Source organism: Micromys minutus, assembly GCF_963924665.1.
Source record: "Micromys minutus genome assembly, chromosome: 6".
Classification (NCBI taxonomy): Eukaryota; Metazoa; Chordata; class Mammalia; order Rodentia; family Muridae; genus Micromys; species Micromys minutus.
In genome coordinates this window covers 1,252,350-1,274,953 of record NC_137975.1, presented here as the reverse complement: position 1 = coordinate 1,274,953, position 22,604 = coordinate 1,252,350, and the positions used below count along the sequence as shown (strand labels likewise).

The window sequence follows — 22,604 nt, the reverse complement described above, 5'->3', positions numbered from 1 at the left end:
AAACGCTGCTCCTACACTTGGCAGCAGCTACTTCGTCTGCGTCTCTGATGCTCTTATTCAACCTTATTGTTTGCAACTTTGATTTTCTTGAACCTCTCAGGATCTCCAACTTTGCATCCTTAATCCAAAACCGCCACCACTGTTCTCTGTATCTCCTCCTTCTCGTTTTTTCTGTCTACCCAGAATGCACAGTGATCTTTAAAGATACATAGTTTATTTGCTTTTTCTGAATCTGTCATGATTGGACCTAAAAGTACTCGTACAAATATTCATTTGATGTCTGCTTCCTTCATTAGACTATAAGTTTGACGAAGGCCATGTACTGTCTGTGATGTCCACCTGTGTGTTATTAGTACCAACATAGCTCCTAAAATAAGTTACTCAGTAAATATTTCCTGTGTGTCAGGAAATACAATGCAGCAGGAGCTGGCAGCATTGCGCTTATGGAGAGGTAGACTAGAAGAAAGGGAGGAGGAGGAGGACAGAAAGGAATATATGGTTTCCAAAACAGGGGGACACCAATATCTGGATGGTAATGAAGAGAAGAAAGTTTACATGAGAGGATTAGACTTTTAAAGTAGACACATCTGTGGGCCATATGAGTATGGATGTCCAGTGGTCATTTATTCTTGGGGTTTCCAAAGAGTAGTTGCTGCTGCTACCCCTGATCAAGCATTTCCTAATGGAAAAAATATATTACATCTTCTGAGAAAAATCACATTTGGCTTCATATTTGTAAATGTGGCAGTACACTATGTTGGACACTTGTTTGTCTGGAGTAGATGAGGTAATTCCTTTTCTCAAAAATTGTACTCAGAATGTGAATTTCATATTCATTGACGATGGCTTCCAGAATTCGGGTTTGGCCTTCATCTATCTCTTTCCCTGTTGTCAGAAATAATCAATCCAGACATAATCCATACCATGGACTATGTGATCAATAGTGTCCATTCCATAAAGACAAGATTTCTCTAGCATTGTGTTAATCTTTGTGTCTTTTAGTTTCTGGTTCTCCTGCTCTCTTTAAATATCTTCATGTTCTCATCAGTACTTTATAGGTGCCTTCTAGTTAGGGCAGAGTAGGTTGTTACCCTCTAGAACTGTCTTAAGTAAACCTTAAGGTCAGGAATGTCCCGTCCTGCTCTTCAAAAGAAGACAGTGTTGAGTGCAGGAACTGATGAGTTTAAACCTTGAGTAAACTTAGGCACATACTATGTTGCTTGTACTTCAGCCGTAAAAATGGAGATGATATCTCTCCCCGAGTCAAGAAAATCAATAGCTAGGATGTATCTAGTAAAATATGCAGAGCACACAGTAGTTATGCAATAAAACAGTTCTTCATAAACACTGTTGGGGGTTGTTGACTGCATATCACCCTATACCAATAACTGCTAAACGTAGTATCTTCAGTTTCTTGCCTGAAAAATGGACTATTCAAATAGTTAAGATTTATAGTAATCTTCAAATTTGTGCTCCAAAATACTCATCTTTAAAATAACCATAACAACAACAACAACACTATCACCATCACCACCACCACCATCACTACTATTGTTTTTGATGATTTGAGCCAAAAAATTTTCTGAAACATGTAACTTCATGTTAAGATTGAATAAATTTGGGTTTTTCTCATGTTGCAACCCTTTGAAATCGGCTACAAATTTTTTGTGCCTTATATGTCCTCTTGAAATAAAAATTTTAAACCATAACATTTTATTTTATTACTGATGCTTTTAAATTTAAATCTGATAAGCAAGATTGCTACTGGCACAATATCTCTAATGTGGGTAACTGTTTACCTGGTGAAGGGCTAGAATGAGTGTCTATGAGTAAGGCATCTAAAAGTTTTGTTGAGGGATCTTTGCTCTATTAGGATTGTTCACAACTCCATTATTTGAAGACTGATTTTGATCAAATGAAAATTTCAGATTAATTTGTGTGGTTGAAATTAATCAGACGGAAACTCTTATCTTTTGGGTGAAGACAAATGGCACTGTATGGTCTCCTTGTTCTTGAAAGTTGATTGGGGTCTACAATGTGGAGTTAGAATGACGGAGAAATGAGAGAAATCCAAGCTTCAACAGAGAGTTAGTTATTAACAGTTATCGTCACAGGGCACTATGCAGTCAACAACCCCAACAGTGTCTATGACGAACTTTCCTATTGCATAACTACTGTCTCAGCCATTTGTGTTCATTTCCTTGACTGTGTGAGAGATTTCATCACCATTTTATGGCTGAACCGCAAGCAACACGATATCTGTTTAAATTCACACAAGATTTAAGGACTGTGTTAGACAGACCGCCTTAGACAGACACATGGACTGTGTTAGGCAGACCTCCTTAGACACTCGGGAGAGATGAAGTAGCTTTATCATACCATGCTTACCATATCTGAATTATTTCTTTAAACAACTTTATTTTTTTAAAAAAATAGAGGTAAATGTACAGGTTTTAAAAAGCATTTTTGCATAAAACTGTATGAATACATTTTTGTCAGTACTTGATTTTTTTTTTTTAAAGGATTGATAGTATGCCTTAAAATCTTACTATTTACAATGACCATAAAGTACATTTAAAACAAAATGTAACATGGAAATAGTCAAAGTTTTCCTGGTGGGTAAAGATTAAACATAATGATTTTTAAATACCAAAAATCTCCACAAGGCTACATTCTTAGCTCTTGAATTATTAATAACTTAAGGTCTAAGTGTACCATACTCTGAGAGGGTGCTATACACTTTTTTTTTCTAAGAAGGACAAAGGCTTCCACTTTTTGGCCTTTCCTTTTTTTTTTTTTTTTTTTTTTTTTTTTTGAGCTTCATATTTTCTATGAGTTATTTTTTGGGTATTCAGAGCTTTCTGCGACTAGTTTCCAATTATCAGTGACTGCATATCATGTTTGTTCTTTTGAAACTGGATTACCTCACTCATGATGATATTCTCTAGATCTATCCATTTTCTAGGAATTTCATAAAGTCATTGTTTCTAATAGCTTCTTAGTACTCCATTGTTAAATGTATCATAATTTCTGTATCCATTCATCTACTGAAGGACATCTAGGTTCTTTCCAGCTTCTGGCTATTATAAATAAGGCTGCTATGAACATGGTGGAGCATGTGTCCTTGTTATATGTTGAAGCATCTTTGGGTATATGCTGAGAAGTGGAATAACTGGGTCTTCAGGTAGTACTATGTCCAATTTTCTGAGGAACTGCCAGACTGATTTCCAGAGTGGTTGTACCAGCTTACAACCCCACCAACAGTGGAGGAGAGTTCCTCTTTCTCCACATCCTTGCCAGCATCTGCTGTCATCTGAGTTTTTGATCTTAGCCATTTTGACTGGTGTGAGGTAGAATCTCAGGGTTGTTATGATTTGCATTTCCCTGATGACAAGGGATGTCAAGTATTTCCTTAGATGCTTCTCAGCCATTTGATATTTCTCAGTTGAGAATTCCTTGTTTAGCACTGTACTCAATTTTTAATAGGATTGTTTGATTCTCTGGAGTCTAATGACTTGAGTTCTTTGTATATATTAGATATTACACCTATATTAGATGTGGGATTGGTAAAGATCCTTTCCCAGTCTTTTGGCTGCCATTTTGCTCTTTTGACAAGGTTTCCTTAACCTTACAGCAACCATGGAATCTCATTAAGTCCCATTTGTCAATCTTTGACCTTAGAGCATAAGCCATTGGTGTTCTGTTCAGAAAATTTTCTCCTGTGCCAGTGTGTGTTCTAAGCTTTCCCCTAGTTGCTTTTTTTAAAAGTTTCAGTATACTTGCTCTAATGTGGAGATCTTGATCCACTTGCACTTGAGTTTTGTACAAGGAGATAAGAAAGGGTCTATTTTCATTCTTCTACATGCTGACTGCCAGTTGAACTAACAAAATTTATTGAAAAAGCTGTCCTTTTTCCATTGAATGTTTTCAGCTCCTTTGTCAAAGATCAAGTGACCATATTGTAAGAGTTCATTTCTGGATCTTCTATTCTGTTCTATTGATCTACCTGCTTATCTCTGTACCAACACCATGCGTTTTTTTTAAAAAATTTATTTGTAATATAGTTTGAGGTCAGAGAAGGTGATTCCCGAAGAAGTTTTCTTGTTGTTGAGAATAGAATTCACTATTCTAGGTTTTTTGTTATTCCAGATGAATTTGTGAATTGCTCTTTCCAACTCTATTAAGAATTGAGTTTTAATTTTGATAGGGATTGCATTGAATCTCTAGATTGCTTTTTGTAAGATGGCCAGTTTTACAATGTTATTCCTTCCAATCCATGAGCATAGGAAATCTTTCCATCTTCTGAGATCTTGAATTTCCTTCTCCAAAGATTTGAAGTTCTTGTTATACAGGTCCTTCACTTACTCAGTTAGGGTCACAGCAATGTATTTCATATTGTTTGTGACTATTGTGAAGGGTATCTTTTTCCTAATTTCTTTCTCACCATATTTGTTCTTTGAGTAGAGGAAAGTACTGATTTGAGTGAGTTAAATTCACATCCAGCCACTTTGCTGAACTTGTTTATCAGCTGTAAAAGTTCTCTGGTGGAATTTTGGGGTCATTTAAATATACTAACATGTGATCCCAGGGTTGAAGCCTACTTGATCATGGTGAATGATCATTTTGATGTGGTCTTGGATTCGGTTTGCTAGAATTTTATTGAGTATTTTTGCATCAATATTTATGAGGGATTGGTTTGAAGTTCTGTTTCCTTGTAGGGTCTTTGGTTGAGGAATGAGAAGTATTGTGGCTTCAAAGAGTGAGTTGGTTAGTGTTCCATCTGACTCTATTTTGTGGAATAGTGTGGAGAGTATTAGAATTAGGTTGTCAATGAATGTCTGATAGAATTCTTCACTGAATCCATCTGGTCCTGGGCATTTTTTGTTTGGGAGGCTTTTGATGACTGCTTTTATTTCTTTAGGTGTTATGGGACTGTTTAGATGGTTTATCTGATCCTCATTTAACTTTGGTATCTGGTATCTGTCTAGAAATTTATCCATTTTCTTAGGATTTTACAGTTGTCTTGAGTATAGGCTTTTGTAGTAGGAGCTGATGGTTTCTTGAATTTCTGCAGTTTCTGTTGTTATGTCTCCCATTTCATTTCTGCTTTTGTTAAGTTGGATACTCTCTCCATGCCCTCTAGTTCATTCGCCTGGCTAAGCATTTATCTGTCTTGTTGATTTTCTCAAAGAACCAGATCCTGGGTTTGTTGATTCTTTGTATGGATCTTTTTGTTTCTGCTCGGTTGAATTTTCTCTGAGTTTGATTATTTCTGTCATCTACTCTTCTTGGGTGTATCTGCTTCTTTTTGTTCTAGAGCTTTTAGCTGTGTTGTCAAGCTGCTAGTGTATGCTCTCTCCACTTCTCCACTTTTTTTTTTTTTTTTTTGAGGCACCCAGAGCTATGAGTTTTCCTCTTAGTACTGCTTTTATTCCTTCCCATAGTTTTGGGTATGTTATGCTTTCAATTTCATCAAATTCTAAAAAATCCTTAATTTCTTTCTTTATTTCTTCTTTGACCATGTTATTGTGGCATAGAGCATTGTTCAGCTTCCATGTGTATATGGGCTTTTTGTTGTCTTTGTTGTTATTAAAGATCAGCCTTAGTCCATGGTGATCTGATAGGATGCATGGGACTATTTCAATCTTCTTATATCTGTTGAGGCTTGTTTTGTGACTGACTATATGGTCAGTTTTGGAAAAGGTGGTGTGAGGTGCTGAGAATAAAGTGTATTCTTTTGTTTTAGGATGAAATGTTCTGTAGATAAATGTTAATTCCAAATGGTTCATAACCTCTGATAGTTTCACTGTGTCTCTGTTCAGTTTCTGCTTCCATTATCTGTCCATTGCTGAGAGTAGGATGTTGAAGTTTCCCACTATTATTGTGTGAGGTGCAATGTATGTTTTGAGCTTTATTAGGGTTTCTTTTATGAATATGGGTGCTCTTTTATTTGGAGCATAGATGTTTAGGATTGAGAATTTATCTTGATAGATTTTTCCTGTAATGAGTAAAAAGTGTCTTTGCTTATCTTTTTTAATAACTTTTATTTAATATTATAATGGCTACTCCATCTTGTTTCTAGGGCCATTTGTTTGGAAGGTTTTTTTCTGGCTTTTTTCTCTGAGATAGTCTGTCTTTGTCTCTTAGATGAGTTTCCTGTATGCAGCAAAATGCTAGATTCATTTATGTATCCAGTCTGATAGTCTATGTTTCTTTATTGGAGAATTGAGTCCATTTATGTTAACAGATTTTAAGGTATAGTGATTGTTCTTCCCTACTATTTTTGCTGTTAGAGGTAGAATTATGTTTGTGTGTTTTTCTTCTTTTGGTTTTCTTGCTTAGTTATTTTCTTGATTTTCCTAGGGTGTAGTTACCCTCCTTGTGTTGGGTTTTCCATCTTTTATCCTTTGTAGGGTTGGATAATGTGTAAATTTAGTTTTGTCTTGGAATATCTTGGTCTCTCCATCTATGGTAATTGAGAGTTTTGCTGGGTATAGTTACCTGGACTGTGTTCTCTTAGAGTCTGTATGATTTCTGTCCAGGACCTTCTAGCTTTCATAATCTCTGTTGAGATGTTGAATGTAATTATGATTGATCTACCTTTATATGTTACATGTCCCTTTTCCCTTACTGCTTTTTGTATTCTTTCTTTGTTTTGAACACTTGTTGTTTTGACTATTATGTGTTGGGAAGAGTTTCTTTTCTGTTTCAATCTATTTGGATTTCTGTAGGTTTCTTGTATGTTCATGGTCATCTTGTTCTTAAGAGTGGAGAAGTTTTCTTCTATGATTTGTTGAAAATAGTTACTCTGCCTTTTAGTTGATCTTCTTCACATTTTTCTGCACCTATTATCCTTATGTTTGGACTTCTCATTGTGTCCTGGATCTCCTGGACATTTTGGGTTAGGAGCTTCTTGGTTTTCTGAATCTTCTCTAATTTTTTTGTCTATGTTTTCTATGTTGTCTTCGGTCCCTGAGATCCTCTTTTCATCTGTGATTTCTTTTAAGGTTCTCTACCTCCAGGGTTGTCTCTTTCCGTGTGTGTGCTTTTTTATTGTTTCTATTTCCATTTTCAATTTCTTCATCTGTTTGTTTGTGTTTTCTTTTAGTTCTTTGAGTATTTTCTCCTGGTTCTCCTGTAATTGTTTAAGAGAGTTATTCACCTGGTTCTTGAATATCTCCATCATCATCATGAAGTATGATTTCAAGTCTGAGTCTTGTTTTTCTGTTGTGTTTGGCCATCCACTACTTGCTGTGGTGGGAGTGCTGGGTTCTGATGTTGCCAGGTTGTCTTGGTTTCCATTACTTAAGTTCTTTTGCTTTCCTCTTGCCATCTTGTTATCTGTGGTTATTTTTGGTCTTGTTGTCAGTTCTGTCTTTGTGGGCTCAGGTGTGGGAGCTCTTATGAAGCTATTCTGGGAGTTCAGCCTTCTGCCTATGGGTCCTGAGTCCTACTGGAGGAGATCTGGCTCTTTCTCTAGGCCAAAAGGACCCCTTTTCAGAGATCACAGCACTCTCTGCTCTCTGAGAACTCCTGATATGACCTCCCTGGGCCGATGCATAGGGATCACCTCTGGTCCAGGTGTAAAAGCTCCTGTGGAGCTGACCTTTGAATACTGCCTTTCCTGTGCATATCCCAATTTCAGCTGACAGAGCTCTGGCCCTCACTGTGGGCCAGAAAGGACCCTTTTCCACAACCACAGCAAAGCAGTCTCTATGCTTTGAGAACTCAGGGCATGGCCTCACCAGGCCTGTACCTTAAGCTCCCAAATCTGAATGTTAAGCAAAGAGTAGAAAAAAGGACAGATGGAAAAAAGGCAAAACAGAACAGCTTATGAAGAAGGTCACTGAAAGATTCTTGAGCTGTTAGAAAAGGTATTGTCCTGTTTGCATGTTTCATGTAGAACATTCTCCTTCTCTTTTCCCCTTTATTCTCTAGTGATACCTTGCACTACTGATTCTTACTCTATTAATTCTTAGAGACTGTCTCAGGGTACACACTGTAGGATGTCTTTTGTTGAGTCTGGAAATGTGAACTGAGTAGATGAAAGTTTACTTGGTGTAGGTTCTAGAACTCAAGCATTAAACTAAATGTTCTTTATCGAAGGTATTAGCAGGATTTGAATGACATTGGGATGCAATAAGAACTGGAAAGTGGTCCTGAGAAGCAGATATTCAAGGAGGCCATACAACAACAGGGTCAAACATTTTGAGGGGCCTAAGGGACCCTTGAGAATTGAGGATACAGAAATGAATGCATGTATGAGAAATGATAATGTGGGGACTTTGGGGCAGGGCAGGTGTAGATTTGTGGCAAGTCTTGTTGTGTGCCTTAGCTACAGGTTATTCTCTGTCAGTGGGTGGCCCTCATCCAAGAAGCTAGAGAACAGAGTAAAACCAAAAAATGTAGGCTACCTAGTTAGGACAGACTTGCATAGTACTTCTTTTAGACTTTGTACCATCAGCTTTTCTAGGCCTGGACCTTGCTGGAACACACTGAAGATTTGTACTTTCTAGTCTCTACCCTTGTGTGAACCGCTTTCTTATAATGAACATCTCTCTCCATAGACACACGTTATATTGGTTCTGTTTCCTTACTGAGCCCTAACACAGGGCCATGGAAAAGAATGTCTTTTGTGATGGTTAGATCTTGAAGTATATGGAAATGTCAAAGCCCTTAAGCACCCCAGAGCTTTCTTCTCTAAATAAGAAAATTACAGTGTTTGTGAACCCATACATCAGGGAGATTAAATCAAAACAGGGGTTTTTTGGTAAAGGCAAGTTCATTTCCTGTAATCATACCAGAAAGTATGTGAAATATTTTTGGACACATTTATGCAGAAATATTAATAATGTTAGATCCAAATATAACTTAAAACTTCCTTATCTGATTTTCTTCAAATAGCAACCAGGACTAGCAGATGCACAAATTATTTGTCTGGATGTTATTTCAGAAATGACTGTTTAGAAGACTATTTTAGCATCCAAGTTTACTGTTCGTGTAACAGTTAGATACATGTGATCCTAACGGGGTAGACAGTGTAGGATGCCCTTTTGGGGGAGTCTGGAAAGGTGAACTGAGCAGATGATCCCTTACTTGGCACAGGGTTCTAGAATGCAGCAAATTTATGCTGATACAATTTGATGTTAAACATGAGTATGAAATACATTTTGCCTATGCATCTGGGGATTTCTCTCTATAAATACCACCCTTTTCTATAACAATGCCAAATGGCTTTTGGCGTTAGTTGTATCTTTGCTTGAGTCTTAGCTGTTATGGAGCCTATTTGGAGCCTATATTGTGGGCACTTAACCCCTTAAATTAAAAAAAAATGACTTCTCACCACATTCCTAACTCTTAATGCTAGCACCAGAACTGTTACATGGTGTTAAGGATTCTCCTTGTAAACATCCTTTCAAAGCTAGCTGTTTTTTCAACCAGTTGCTCAACCAGCTGAGAGACTGACCAGTCACAGTATCCTTTTTAGACCTTTAAGAGATGTTTGAGAAACCAAATAAATCAATGGCCCAAAAGCAAGGGAATCAAGCTACAGACTACAGCCGACTGACCATTTATAGAGTTTGACTATGGGTGTTATTGTAACTATTATTAAAATATTAGCTATGATTTTTTATTTTTAATATGAAACACATCTTTTTTGGATTGTGTTCTCTTTTTTTAAAAAAGTTAAGTTTCTTATTTACTTTACATCCTGATTGAAGCTTCCCCTCCCTTCTCTCTCCCCAATCGCTCTCTCCAGTTCTTCCTCCTCGTTTTTTTCCCAGAAGAGGTGAGGCCTCCCATGTATATCAGCCCCTTTGGCATATCAAATTGCAGTAAGATGAGGTGAATTTTCTTCTACTGGGACTGGAGGAGGCAGCTCAGATAGAAGAAGAAAATCCAAGGCAGACAGTGTAGTGAGAGACAGCCCTTGCTCCTGATTTGGGACTAACCAATGACTGGCCCAGATTGAAACCCATACCATAAAACACTTCTTGGAAAAAATTAAATTTACAAAGTAAGATGAATAAATATACAAAAGAAAAATTCAATACTGACAATGCATAAATAATATATATCTCTTCATATTAAAGTAGAACACACTTAACCTTAAAGTTGAAACTGAAAAGAAATTAATCTGTAGTCTCTGATATTTGTATCCTTTCTGTGTTGTTTCATTTTAGGTGCCTGTGGTGGCCATTTTGGGTTCAGGTGGGGGTTTCCGGGCCATGGTGGGATTCTCTGGTGTAATGAAGGCGCTGTATGAATCAGGGATTTTGGATTGTGCTACCTACATTGCTGGTCTTTCTGGCTCCACATGGTGAGTATGCATTTTTAATTAATTTGAACTTTATGTTTTTAAAGGGGTATAATTTATCTAAGTCAAACATTAGAAAAGGGGGATTTAAAAAATTGAATCCTCATATTACTAAAATGTTTCAGTGTGAACCTACAGTTTAAGAATGTCTTATAATAAATGTTTATATCTAGTTAACACTTTGACTATTGGTTTCCTCTTTAAAGCCAGTCTTGCCTAACATTGTCGTTAGGGCATAAAATAAAAAGGATAGCCGGGTTGATGATAATTTTAGATAAATGTGACAGTAGTGGAATAGCATACTCCACCCATAATTAATTTAATCTGCCTATAATTTGCTGATCTGGAGTCCTCTAGAAACATGTCTAAGTCTATATGATTCACTCGGTATTCATCTTCCTCTTTAGGGCAAATAGGAAAAAAAATGCAAGATGCTACAGACTTCAGAAGAAGGAAATGGCTCTGGGCAGCACATATGGAGTAGAGCTCGTTGGTTCTTATCTAACTAAATATTAAACTAGTCCTTTAATTCTATTTAAACTCACTGAACTAGGTAGATAGCTGTGACAGACTCATGGCTAACATTTATGTCCGGCAGAGTTACCATTTTGTGAATAATACTTATATAACATTTTCAGAGAAACACAGCATAGTTTGTGGTGTGCCCAACCCAGACCAGCAGATTGAAAAATCAGACAGGTGACCTTGTAGTGGCACACACCTTTAATGCAGGAGCTTGGGAGGCAGAGGCAGGTGAATCTTTGACTTTGAGGCTAGCCTGATCTAAGGAATGAGTTCCCAGAACAGCAGGAGCTCCACTGAGAAACCCTGTCTCAACCCCCATCTATCACCCTTCCCCCTAAAAAAAAAAAACCAATTTTCTCAAAAAGAAAATCAAATAGAAGTTCTTCTTCAGAACTTCCAAATCAACTATAATAAGATGCATCACCTTATAACAATATGTCTGCCTGTGGCCTAGAGGGGCAACTTAGTTATTTGGCCATGGAAAAATTCCTGTGCCATACTACTGTAGTTGTTATTTTCAAAGTATCTGGGCCCTTTCTTCCCATGAAGAAGGTATTTTTATTTTTATTTTTTTAGCTAAAGAAAAATGGACTCATAGGCCAAGTGATTTTTTTTATCTCTTTCTGGACCAGCTTTAAGGTCCATATTCTAAATTTTGGTACTAAATTATAATCTTCCTTAAAGAGTTGTACATATGCTACAATGCTGGTGCCATGATCTGAGCAACTGAACCAACCAGCTACTTCTTACGTATTTTATAGGGTTTCCCATGTAGATAGTCTAGAGTTGTTGAATTTTTCCCTAAGTATTTTGAAGCAGATTCTGTGATTAAATAACCAGTAACCCAGGGCCATACTTGCCACCTTCAGTGTACTCTCAGCATGATTTATGTCTTCTGATGGAAGGGCGTAGCCGTCCTTATTCTTCCCCTTGAAGAAAAGGGCACGCACCCACCTGTTTGGTGAGTAATGTGGTGGTGGAAACACTTGGACCCTTTTGTTCAGTCTCTTAATAATTCTGTTATTTGCCTCTGCATGGTTCTCTTCACTCAGTATTTACTACATCATTGGTGCCCTTTACTGACTACTGCAAGATGTCTGTTTCCTTAAATGCACCCAATAAATGATGTCTAGGCCTTGAGTACTGACTTGGGGTAGAATAATGTCCTTGTGACATGTGTTAGACATATAGTCATTGCCTTCATCATTGATTTGGGCAATCTCTTCTTAGGGGATATTGTCAGGAACATGAAAACATGCCATGTGAAGTGTATGAGAGTTTTAAATGTACACATGCTTTCATACAGAAATCATGTTAGCTCTACCCCTTTTCATTTGAACATTAGCTCCATGATTCCTATTTTATTTTCATGAATTACCTATGCTCTTTAAATATTTGTAGTACCTGTTCACTCACAGGCTATTCCACGTGTGGATATTGTATGTACTTGGTGGATTTCGGAGGTAAGGGCTGTGATGTGTCAGACATACTGTCCTCTTAGGTTCCACATCCTCCCCTCTGATCGCTCTCTTCTGTGTTTCCATTATTGACTTACATGGATTTCCCATTGATGTTAGGCTCCTTTATGACCTCCGTTTTGCCATATTATATGTGCACAACAAGCTTCAGCAATTCCACAAACCTTTACTATTTGACCATTTGCGCAGTTGTAACAAATAGTTTAGTTTGTAGAATCCTGAGAATAACAAAATGTGACAGACTAGGGAAAGAGAGAGAAAATGAATAGAAATAGCTGAAAGCCTGAGAGAAGAGACTGAAGGCAAAAGTGAGCCCCAGAGCACGGGGATGGGGAGAGCTCTGAGAAACAGGCTAGCCTGAGTCTGGAAAATATGACTTTAGTTAGGAATCACTTAAGTCGGTTAATTGATATTATTTTAGTCATAAAGTTACATGAAACAAAGCAGAAGTTCAAATGTGGCAATGTGAATGCTTGAACAAAATGCGTCAGGGAGAGAAAAAAATGGACAGCCATTGTTTGAGGGGACTACAGGGCTTCCTTGGTTTGTTTTGCAAATTTAAAAGACTCTGATATTGGGGTAGATGTCTGAGGTGCAGGGAAAGATAGGAAAGGAATGGGTCATAGATCATGAACAGAAGAGATGTAGAGAGACAGATCGCAAGGTAGAGGACACACACAGGGAGTAGTGAGCTATGAAGAAGAAGCATTTCCTGGGATACAAAGAAGGGTGGCTGGTAACTCTTGTCAATGATTTTTCTTTGAGTAAGATAGGTACAAAAGTAAAATGAAGAATTCAGAGAGTCTCGAAAAAACAAATCACACTTCATTGTTCTGTAATGTTTCATAGTTACAGAGAATTGACCATAGCTTGGCAGAAATGAGATACTACAAATATATGTGGAGTAGCCCTGGACCTCCCAGACAGTTTTCTGTGGTCACAAATTCAGTTTCAGCTTAGACAAAGGTTCTCTTATGACTGTAGCTACCTTTACAGTAATTACTTCTGAAATTATTTTTGGATCATTCCTATGACTCATTAAATATAAATTCGGGAGACGTGAGCAAGCAAGAAGAGTCATGATGCTAATTCTGTGTTCTCTTGCCCAGGCTTTTAACAAAGCTTTCTCCCACAGAGAAGCTGTTGCCTTGTGCAGCACTGGAAGAGGCTATATAATCTTAGTTACCATATTTATTTGGGATTATTGTCTAAAGAGAAATCAAAGTATCTCTGTGTCTATAGGCAACAGTAATAGTGCCCCGTCAATTAAATTAGCTAATATAAAATTTGAGAATGAAAATGTTCAATAGTGTGGGGGATTCCTAAGATAATGTGGAGAGTTTTCTCAAGTTATACAGGATCTTGGTTGAGAAAGAAAATTACTTTGGCACATTTTTGATATAGAAAGTCTATTTGTATGCACCCATGGATTCTAATTCAGCAAATCCAAGGACTGGGACACTAATGCTTTGAAATGTGAACTGTGGCCAATACTATTTGAAGACAGAGATCACCCTGAGCCTTTTCTCTCTGAAATAGTATAGCATTGGAAACTTTACATGTAAATGCACTTATATAGAAATGATGAGGCATCTTGTATAAATAGGTTGAAAATTATAAGTAAATACAGATCTTTACATGAATAACTGTATGACCACTTCATTCATTGACTTATACATGTTCTGCCAAAGACACTCTTTAGAGACTTGATTGGCATAATTGGAATCAAAATTAAGGCTCACTTGTGGAATCATACCTTGGAATGACATATGTGAACATTAGATGTTCTTATTTGCAGAAAACTAGGTTTTTTTTAGTTCTGAATCAATCCATGCAGACAAGAAAAGGCACTTAATCTTAAAGAGATGCACAAAAGGAATAGGTGCTTATTAGTCTATTTTTCACTACGACTAAAGCTAAAATTTAAATCCTAGTAGACAGTGGTATCCTGGAAAGAATTTCAGTTCATTCTAATGAATTCTGAAGAAGATGTATTCATAGGGCTGAATAATAAAGACCATTAATTTGTAGCCAATAAGCTATTCAAGATTTCTTGGGTTATATTTTATTTTTTTATGCTGGGGCTAAAATTCCCAAGCCAAGTGCTTCCTGAGGGGGAAAAATTGGGATGAAATGAAATTGAATGACTCTACTTTTTCTTCTGGAAGACAGAGGCAAAGGACACAAGGCATCTCTTCTCCATGAGATCTATAGGACAGTGAGCTCACCTCACAGTACAATGTATGTATTGTATCCCCTTGCAAAGGTCTTTCTCTGGCTTGGAAAGTTTGATATTTTAATCAACTAGCCACCAAGAAAAGACTCCTTAACTTTAAGAGGGAAAGGTTAATGTTGAGAAAAATACAAGGGAGGAGGAGCCATTAGATCTAGCTTGAGGAAAGCCTTTGGGAAGAGCACTTCATTTTGATTCATCCACAGTTCAGCTAAATATAGATAAAAAAGTTGTATTGCAATGTACATAGAATTTGGATAATTATACCTGCTAGTGTATAGTAAGGAATGACAGTTTCCAGTGACCACATCAAACCCTTTTCACTCGAGTTATAAAAAAAAAATATTCTGTGACACAACTGATCCCTGATATGAAACTTTGCTTGCCTTACTTACATTTACCCTGTCTCAGTCAGGGAAAGACTCAATGTTCTATGTCATGAAACAGACTAAATTGGCTACATTAAACCTCGGAATGAAAGAAAGAGAAATGTACTTTGAAGTAAGAAAAACACATGTTATAATAATAACCTACATGTGCAGGTGACACTTTAGAGCATTGCTTTCTTGACTCCAAAAAAACATGCAATCTGTGCAAAGGTAAATGATACACATTTGAAAAATGTGTTACAGGCATCTATGAAGAAGTAAATTACTCTTAGTAATTTGTGTTGATTTTTTTCGTTTGGTTTGGTTTGGTGTTGGTAATTTAACTGAGTCTCATATATGCTAGCTAATTGTTCTATCACTGAGCTAAATCCTCAACTATTCTTGGTAATAGAACAAAGAATTTCTTTTAAAAACTCTCATAAAGAATGAGCTATATCTGGATATTTTCAGAACTGAGCAAGTTACAGTCTGAAAAGGATGATTTATTTTCAAATATTGTGATGTCCTCAAGTACACTACAGCTACACGTGCATTTATTAAGGCTTAACAGGATCAATGATTTGGGTTCTTGTTGATGTGTATGAATCACAATGTAGACTTTTGGATATTTATCCAAGTACATGGAAACTGCATCTTTCAGTGTTCCATGTTGTACTTTTATAGTTCCTTGATGATTGTACTAACCAGAGTTCAGGGTAAGTTTTTGATGACATTATCTCTACCAGGTATTAGGGGAGTTATGAATTCAGTTCATATGATCAAAACATTTCAGAAGTTATTTTTCTTTTCTGTTGAGCATTTTTTTTCTGTGAACTTTCAAGCTTTCTTCATTAATTTGTTTTTCAATTTATTATTTTCAGCTTGTTTACAAGAAAATATGCATCCAAAAGGGCATTCTAATTGACTTATTTAGCAAGACTGATTTTGTCCAGTAAGGACTAAGATCTTGTAAAGTCAATAAAATCTAAAGCCTACACTTTGGAGGCATTGGGAGTAGCTTTAGAAGTTTAAGGTTAGTATAGGCTATATAGTGAGACCACATCTCATAAAACCAAACAAACCAGACACAGTGATGAATGCCTTTTAATCCCACCATTTGAAAACAGAAGCAGGGGTGAGTTTGAGGCCAGTCAGTCTAGTCTACCTTGTAAGTTCTAAGACAGCTATAGCTACATAATGGAGAGACCCTGAAAAATAAAACAAAACAAACAAACAAACAATAACAAATCAATGAAGAAAATAATCTTACCAGAAGATTGGACGTGTTTGAAATTCAAATTCTCATTTATTAAATGGGCATCTTACTGACTGGCTAATTCTTTCTTTCCTCGTTTTTAAGACAGAATATTTGCAAGCTATGTGACTCTTTAAGGCAAGAGCTAGGAGTATTTAACTCAAATGGTGCCCAAAACACAGACTATCTCGGTAAGAGTTAGACTTTACTTCCTAAGGAGAAGATTCACCATGATTGTGAACATAGAGGAAGCCTGCACTGTTTGGTGGATTTTCTTGTGTGGAATGGTAGAGTGTGTCCCACTGTACTTTGTTATGTTGGGGCAGTAAGATGTTGCATACATCATATTATCCATTGAGATTGAAAATGGTAATAATAAATGGTAGTTTTCCCAGAACAAGGTCAGAATTTATTAATGAAGACAGATAAGGAAAGAATCTCTCCGTTTGATATCTACAATACTAGACATTTGGGATAGCTGCAGAGGCTAGTAACAGAATGATCCTTATCTTCTTAATAAATTAATGGCTTGTGGTGAATTTTTGGTATCACTTGAAGTGGCCAAATAACCGGTTGCCAGTAGGTGTCGTCTGGCCGGGAGGCCTTCTTCTCCTCTAGGCTGTTTGACCTAGGTTTATCCCCTTAAGAATTCATAATTCTACATGGTGCACAGTTTTGGATTTTAAATAGTTAGCCAGTGCACAATTTTAGAAAGAAAGAAAAGAAGAAAAAGTGAAGGAAAGAATAGAGAAAGAAAGAACAACATCCCATCACATGAGCCAAGCATTCGTGGTTGTGAACAGCAGTTTCCCCATGTAGATCAAAATCACTGGAAGTGAGATTATCCAGGTCTTGCCTGTTTCTACATCCAGAAAGGTCAGTTTACACATGATTCAAAGTGTTGTCATTCATGTCCAGTAAGTATGATAAGGAAAATCACTCTTGGCAGACTTGTGGGCAATAGGTCTGGCCATCCTTTTCTGACAGTTGTGAAGTGCTCCATTGCTCTTCCAAATTCATTTTCCCTTAAACTGCTTCCATCCCAGAGCAGGTCAGTTCTGATTGCACATTTATTTCTTAGATAGTGAATACTTTCAACCAGATGGAGAAGTCAGCCAAATATATCTACTATTCTTTATCTTGTGGTGAAGAATGCCTGCTTTCTTTGTAGATCTTCTGAGGAATGCCCATGACCTTTACTAAGGATATTTTGGTTGACTTACAGGTACATGTCAACCCTGTACTCTCACCCAGATTTCCCAGAGAAAGGTCCAGAGGAGATTAATGAAGAGCTAATGAAAAATGTTAGCCACAACCCTCTCTTACTTCTGACACCACAGAAAGTCAAGAGATACGTTGAGTCTTTATGGAAGAAGAAAAGTTCTGGCCAACCTGTTACCTTTACTGACATATTTGGGATGTTAATTGGAGAAACACTAATTCAAAATGTAAGTCGTCATCAAATGATAATTTCTTTCATTGTCGTGGCAATGTAGGTTAAGTATGATGTCTGGCACTGAAGCAGGTACAAGACATTTCATAAAATCTACTTTGCTCGACTTATTTCTTCAGGAGTGCATGTGCGAAACATGTCCCCTCTGCCAGAAGTTACAATTCTTCACTGCAAACCAATGCTCATTAACTACTTTAAATCACTGTCAGTTTGACATGGGCAAGGCCTTTTATTTCGTCCTTGGGAAAAGTTAAACTTTCACTGCCATTCTCCCTTGAGTGGTAAGATGGTGAATAAAAGTACTATTTATGTGAGATGAGGAATACAAGTGATATTAAAAGAAGAAAGGAGGAGATTTGTCCTCCTCAGCAGATAAACCCACACACTGCTCTCTTGGGGGATGCGAGCTCAGTACCTAGCACCTGTGTCTGGCAGCTCACAACCGCCTGTAATCCCAGCGTCAGGAGGAGCCGACACCTCTGGGCTCTATGAACACCTGAATTCAGTGCACGTCTATCCACAGAGATGCAGATGCACATTTTATTTTTTATTATCATATACTAAAATAATTAATTGACACAGTAGAAGAATACTCTGTGCCTAGTAAGAGTCAAATAAGGAAGTGGATTATAGGAAACGAATGTACTTGGTGTGTCACCAGAGGCTGACATTTCATCGGAAGATAAAGCAGGGAGACAGGACAGCCTGTGCCAGCAACACTAGCTGAGAGAATTATTTCCCAACACTACAGTGCCAAATCTTCCCTCACTTCTACTGTTGACACCCTCCCCAGAGATTCAATTATTCTAGAATAGAGACATCTTCTTCCTTGCAGCTTTATTTCGGTTGTGTACTCGAGACCACAGATTTCCAGAAATAATAGGGCTTTATTTCATTATAAAAATACCACCAATTTGGTTAGACATATTATTTCAGATTGCTCTTATCTGTGTTCGTGCCTTTGTATTTAAAGCCATCTCATTCTTCTTTGTGTGTGTGTGGACAGAGAATGAGTATCACCTTGAGTAGTTTGAAGGACAAAGTCAATGCTGCCCGCTGTCCTCTGCCTCTCTTCACCTGTCTCCATGTCAAACCCGACGTGTCAGAGCTGATGTTTGCTGGTATGTTCCATTTCTCACAGTATCCTTTGAAGTGGAGATTTATAACGGTTTTCTTTATAAGGTCATAGTCAATTTTAGTTGGTAGTTCTAGCACATGTTCTGTAACCTATTAAGTTAAATGACTTTTATAGTTCAAAGTGGGCACGCTCTGATGCCCATTCATTTAAATCAGACAGCTGGAAAGTAAGGCTGAAAAAAGTCAGTTACTGAATGGTCCCATTTCTGGTGTCTGTAGATGGATCGATGCCCGGTGTTCTTCAGCCATGTTTACACTTGTGGCTGAAAAAGCAAAATGCTTCACCTCTAATGACTATGGTTCTACTTGTGTCTTTTATAGCTTCAGTTCTGGGTGCTGTGAAAGTATATCACGTCTCTGGGGACTCCCAGGTGCATTCATGCACAATGCAGGGATGTCACAGACTGGTTGTTGGGACACACAACTCAGTAACTTCATTCGCATCATGCTCTTTAAAAAGCAACTATTGATTAGCAGATATAAATCCTTAATTCTTTTGTAATGTATGTCTCCCTTTTATTTTTCTTGGCTAAAATCTTTCAGGCAAGAATGTTTAATAGTTAATTTAAAAAGCGATTTGTTCACTAATATATAAGTATTTATTAATGATGTAGATCAAAATGTTTATTGTGGTTATGACTTCCAAAAAGCACTGTTTACAGTTATTGTTTTAATCTCCATTTAGTAGACCATAGGGAGCAAGAGCGTAGGAACACTGTGTAAATTGTCTAATAAACGTGAGCCCAGTCCAGAGCAGAACTGAGAACTGACCTTGTAAAGCCTTTCTTATTTTAGTAACCTTATATTGTTTGGTTACTGACCTTGTTGGGAGGCAGATTTGTCAGTTTACCTGGGTTTTCCCTTTCCCTTGCTACAGCACATTGTTCTTGTCTGTAAGACCTTGTCATTTCTCTGGGAAATCTACAGTAAGCATCAAAGAGATGGAAAAAGACCACACTTATCTTGGGGTATGCTGCCTTCAGCTTCCTGTCACCTGCACTCCTTCATCTCTTAATAATGTATTGACAAATGTCTGTGATAAAATATAGGAAATACATCAATCAATGGCAAGCCTTAATTAGTTTTCTGGCACATTTTAACAAATTGGAGTGTTCTATGAAAGTTGGATAAGGAAAATCAGTCTTCCAGATTTTAAAGACAATTAGCATCTTTTATATAAAGGTGAATTGAGTTACTGGGTTGACAATCACAGGAGGGAGGTGTCAACATGTATGCCCCACAGCAACAAGAACCACAGCTTTGATGTAATTCATCGGGGATGAGGCTTTCTTATATGAGGGAATTACGTGCTATGATGAGATACAGCTCTCTCTGTAGCTATTCTTTTGGGGGAGACATAGAATTTTGGGGCCTGGATGATAGCTTAGCGTTCATATTCTAGTGAGATCTTGGGGCAGCTGGAGAAATCATCTTTTACCCTGTAAGCATTGAGGTAAGACCAGAAGAGCATGAGAGTTTAATTTGTCAGCCTTGGTTTCTATGCTGGAATCCCTCTGGCAAGTGATTTAATCTCTCTCCTGCTTATTTCCCTTACTGTTTTAAATATTATTATGCAGTACCATGGGGAAGAAGTTATAATGACAATTCCTGGTTTATGCATAAAACTGACAATTGTAAAAATACATTTGCCATTATTGTTCTTACAATAATAGAGTGGCATCTTTTTTTCACAGTACCAACTATATTCTCTGAGATTTTAGTTGAAATCTAAAATCGTTGGCAAAAAAAGAAATTAACTACAATAAGAATAAGTAGTTTTGTGAAGGCTAATGGCACAGCTTCTTCTTTACCTTGGGTCTGGATGAGTCTGATCTAGAAATGACGCTCTGAGATGCTACATGCCGTTAACCTTCATTGCTAAGCCGCTGTGATAAGGAGGGTCAAGCTGTGTCTTCCATTAGCTATGGGAATCTTGTACTTAGATAAGATGTTCTGAGTTGCATACCATGACTGTTTAAGTAGTTTGACTACTTAATTAGCAAAGAAATAAAGATACATAGAAAAAGAAAGATGGAAAAATAGATAGAAAGAAAGAATGAAAGAAAGAAGAGTGAAAACATGTTGTGTTTATTGTTTGAAAATGCTTTTTCATACAGAACAGAAAGGCTGAAATAACCAGTGAATTATTTTCTAGAATGATGAAGAGCCCAACCAGCTAAGAAAAGTTTTATCAACAACTGTGCTTCAAAAATACCAGAGAATGTTTTTCTTCCTTTTTGGAATATATTTAGACAATTTTTCCTTTGGAAGGTTTTCAGCAAATGAATATTAGTGTTTAAACCATTAAATTGTCTGACTCCTCCACTATGTTTCATTGCAAAGATTTAAAGTTCATTTAATACTTTCCTAAGAGGTGAATAAATTAATGTGCTGAGTATGACTTATTGTTATGGACCAGACATCATGATAAATTAATTTTGAGACAAAAACATGCATCTCATGTTAACTGCCTTAAATTTCCAAGTTGTTGGAATTACAGAGATATGCTACCATGCCTTGTCTTATGATAACTTTTATAATCAAAACTGTAGTATTTAAATTCATTGCCCCTTCTCCCAAAAGGATAATCTCATTGAAGACACAAAACTAAGCCTTGGACATTAACAATGTACATCTAAAATATAATAGTTGGAGTATGTATATATGACATAGTATTTTAAAAAATAATTTTATTGAATATTCTTTGTATTTACATTTCAAATGTTATACCCTTCCCCTCACCACTCTCTTCCCTCCTTCTCCTCAACTTGCTTCCATGAAGGTGCTCCCTCTCCCAATCACCCTCTCTACCTCAGTGCCTTGGCATTCCCCTACACTGGGAAAATGTTCCTTCACTGGGCCAAAGGCCTCTTCTTCCATTGATGCCAGACAATGCTATCTTCTGCTACATATGCAACTGGAGCCATGGGCTCTCCATGTGTGCTCAATGGTTGGTCTTTCAGTTCATGGAAATTATACATCTTTTGTATAGCCATAAAAATATTTTACAGGGATGATTAAAATAGGATTCAAGTTATACTTGGAGGCGAAAGGCATCTTTGGATAGGAATAACATGGAAATATTTAGAAAAAACCAAGGGTATGTTCTAGGGAGTAACTAAAACTCCTGAGTCTCCTCCCCCCATTCTGGAGTTCAGGACTTATGCACATCCTGGTGTAGACTAAAATCCATGAGAAAGACTTTAGTGCTAAGTTAGAAACAATTTGCTCTCCAGCTGTTTTTACTTAATTTTATGATAGTGGGAAATAGTTATTATTTTGGAGCTGAACAGTTAACCTAGTAGGCTAGTGTTCTTTGTCCAAAAAAAAAAAAGTTTGTTTTATAAGGGCCTAGAGAGAGGCTTAGCAGTTAACACACTTGATGTTCTTGGAGAAGACCTGGGTTAGGTTCCCAGTATTCACACTATGACTATCTACCATACATGTTCAGTTTCAGAAAAGCCTGTGCCTTCTTCTGATATCCATAGGCACCAGTCATACATGTGATACACATACATACATGCAGGCAGAACATTCATACACAAAAATAATAAATCTTTAAAGCCCATTGTCAACAGAAAGGGAAAGATGGTAGAAGAGGAGATGCTTCTTTTCATACTCAAATTGAATCACTGTGATGAGATCCTGAGGCCAGGGAGACACTTTTAAAGAAAGAAAGAAACAGGAAGGTGTTTGAGGCTAGCCCATTATGATGACAGGTTTCTCAGAGACAAGTTTTCAGCAATCGGTGAATCAGTCAGTCAGTAGCACAGTTGCCTGGCTGTGATAATGTAGTTTACCAAATAAGTATCAGAGGGGGGAAGGTGATCTTTTTCA

General features: G+C 37.2%; 1 protein-coding gene across 1 annotated transcript in view; it reads left to right on the top strand.

The window, feature by feature from the left end:
* Window positions 1-22,604, top strand: part of PLA2G4A (phospholipase A2 group IVA) — a 143,802-nt gene that overhangs the window by 87,519 nt on the left and 33,679 nt on the right. Inside the window, exons 8-10 of the mRNA XM_080917585.1 lie at window positions 10,185-10,321; window positions 17,403-17,625; window positions 18,637-18,751. Of these exons, the coding sequence (XP_080773711.1) occupies window positions 10,185-10,321; window positions 17,403-17,625; window positions 18,637-18,751 (475 nt within the window). The remainder of the gene's footprint in view (window positions 1-10,184; window positions 10,322-17,402; window positions 17,626-18,636; window positions 18,752-22,604) is intronic.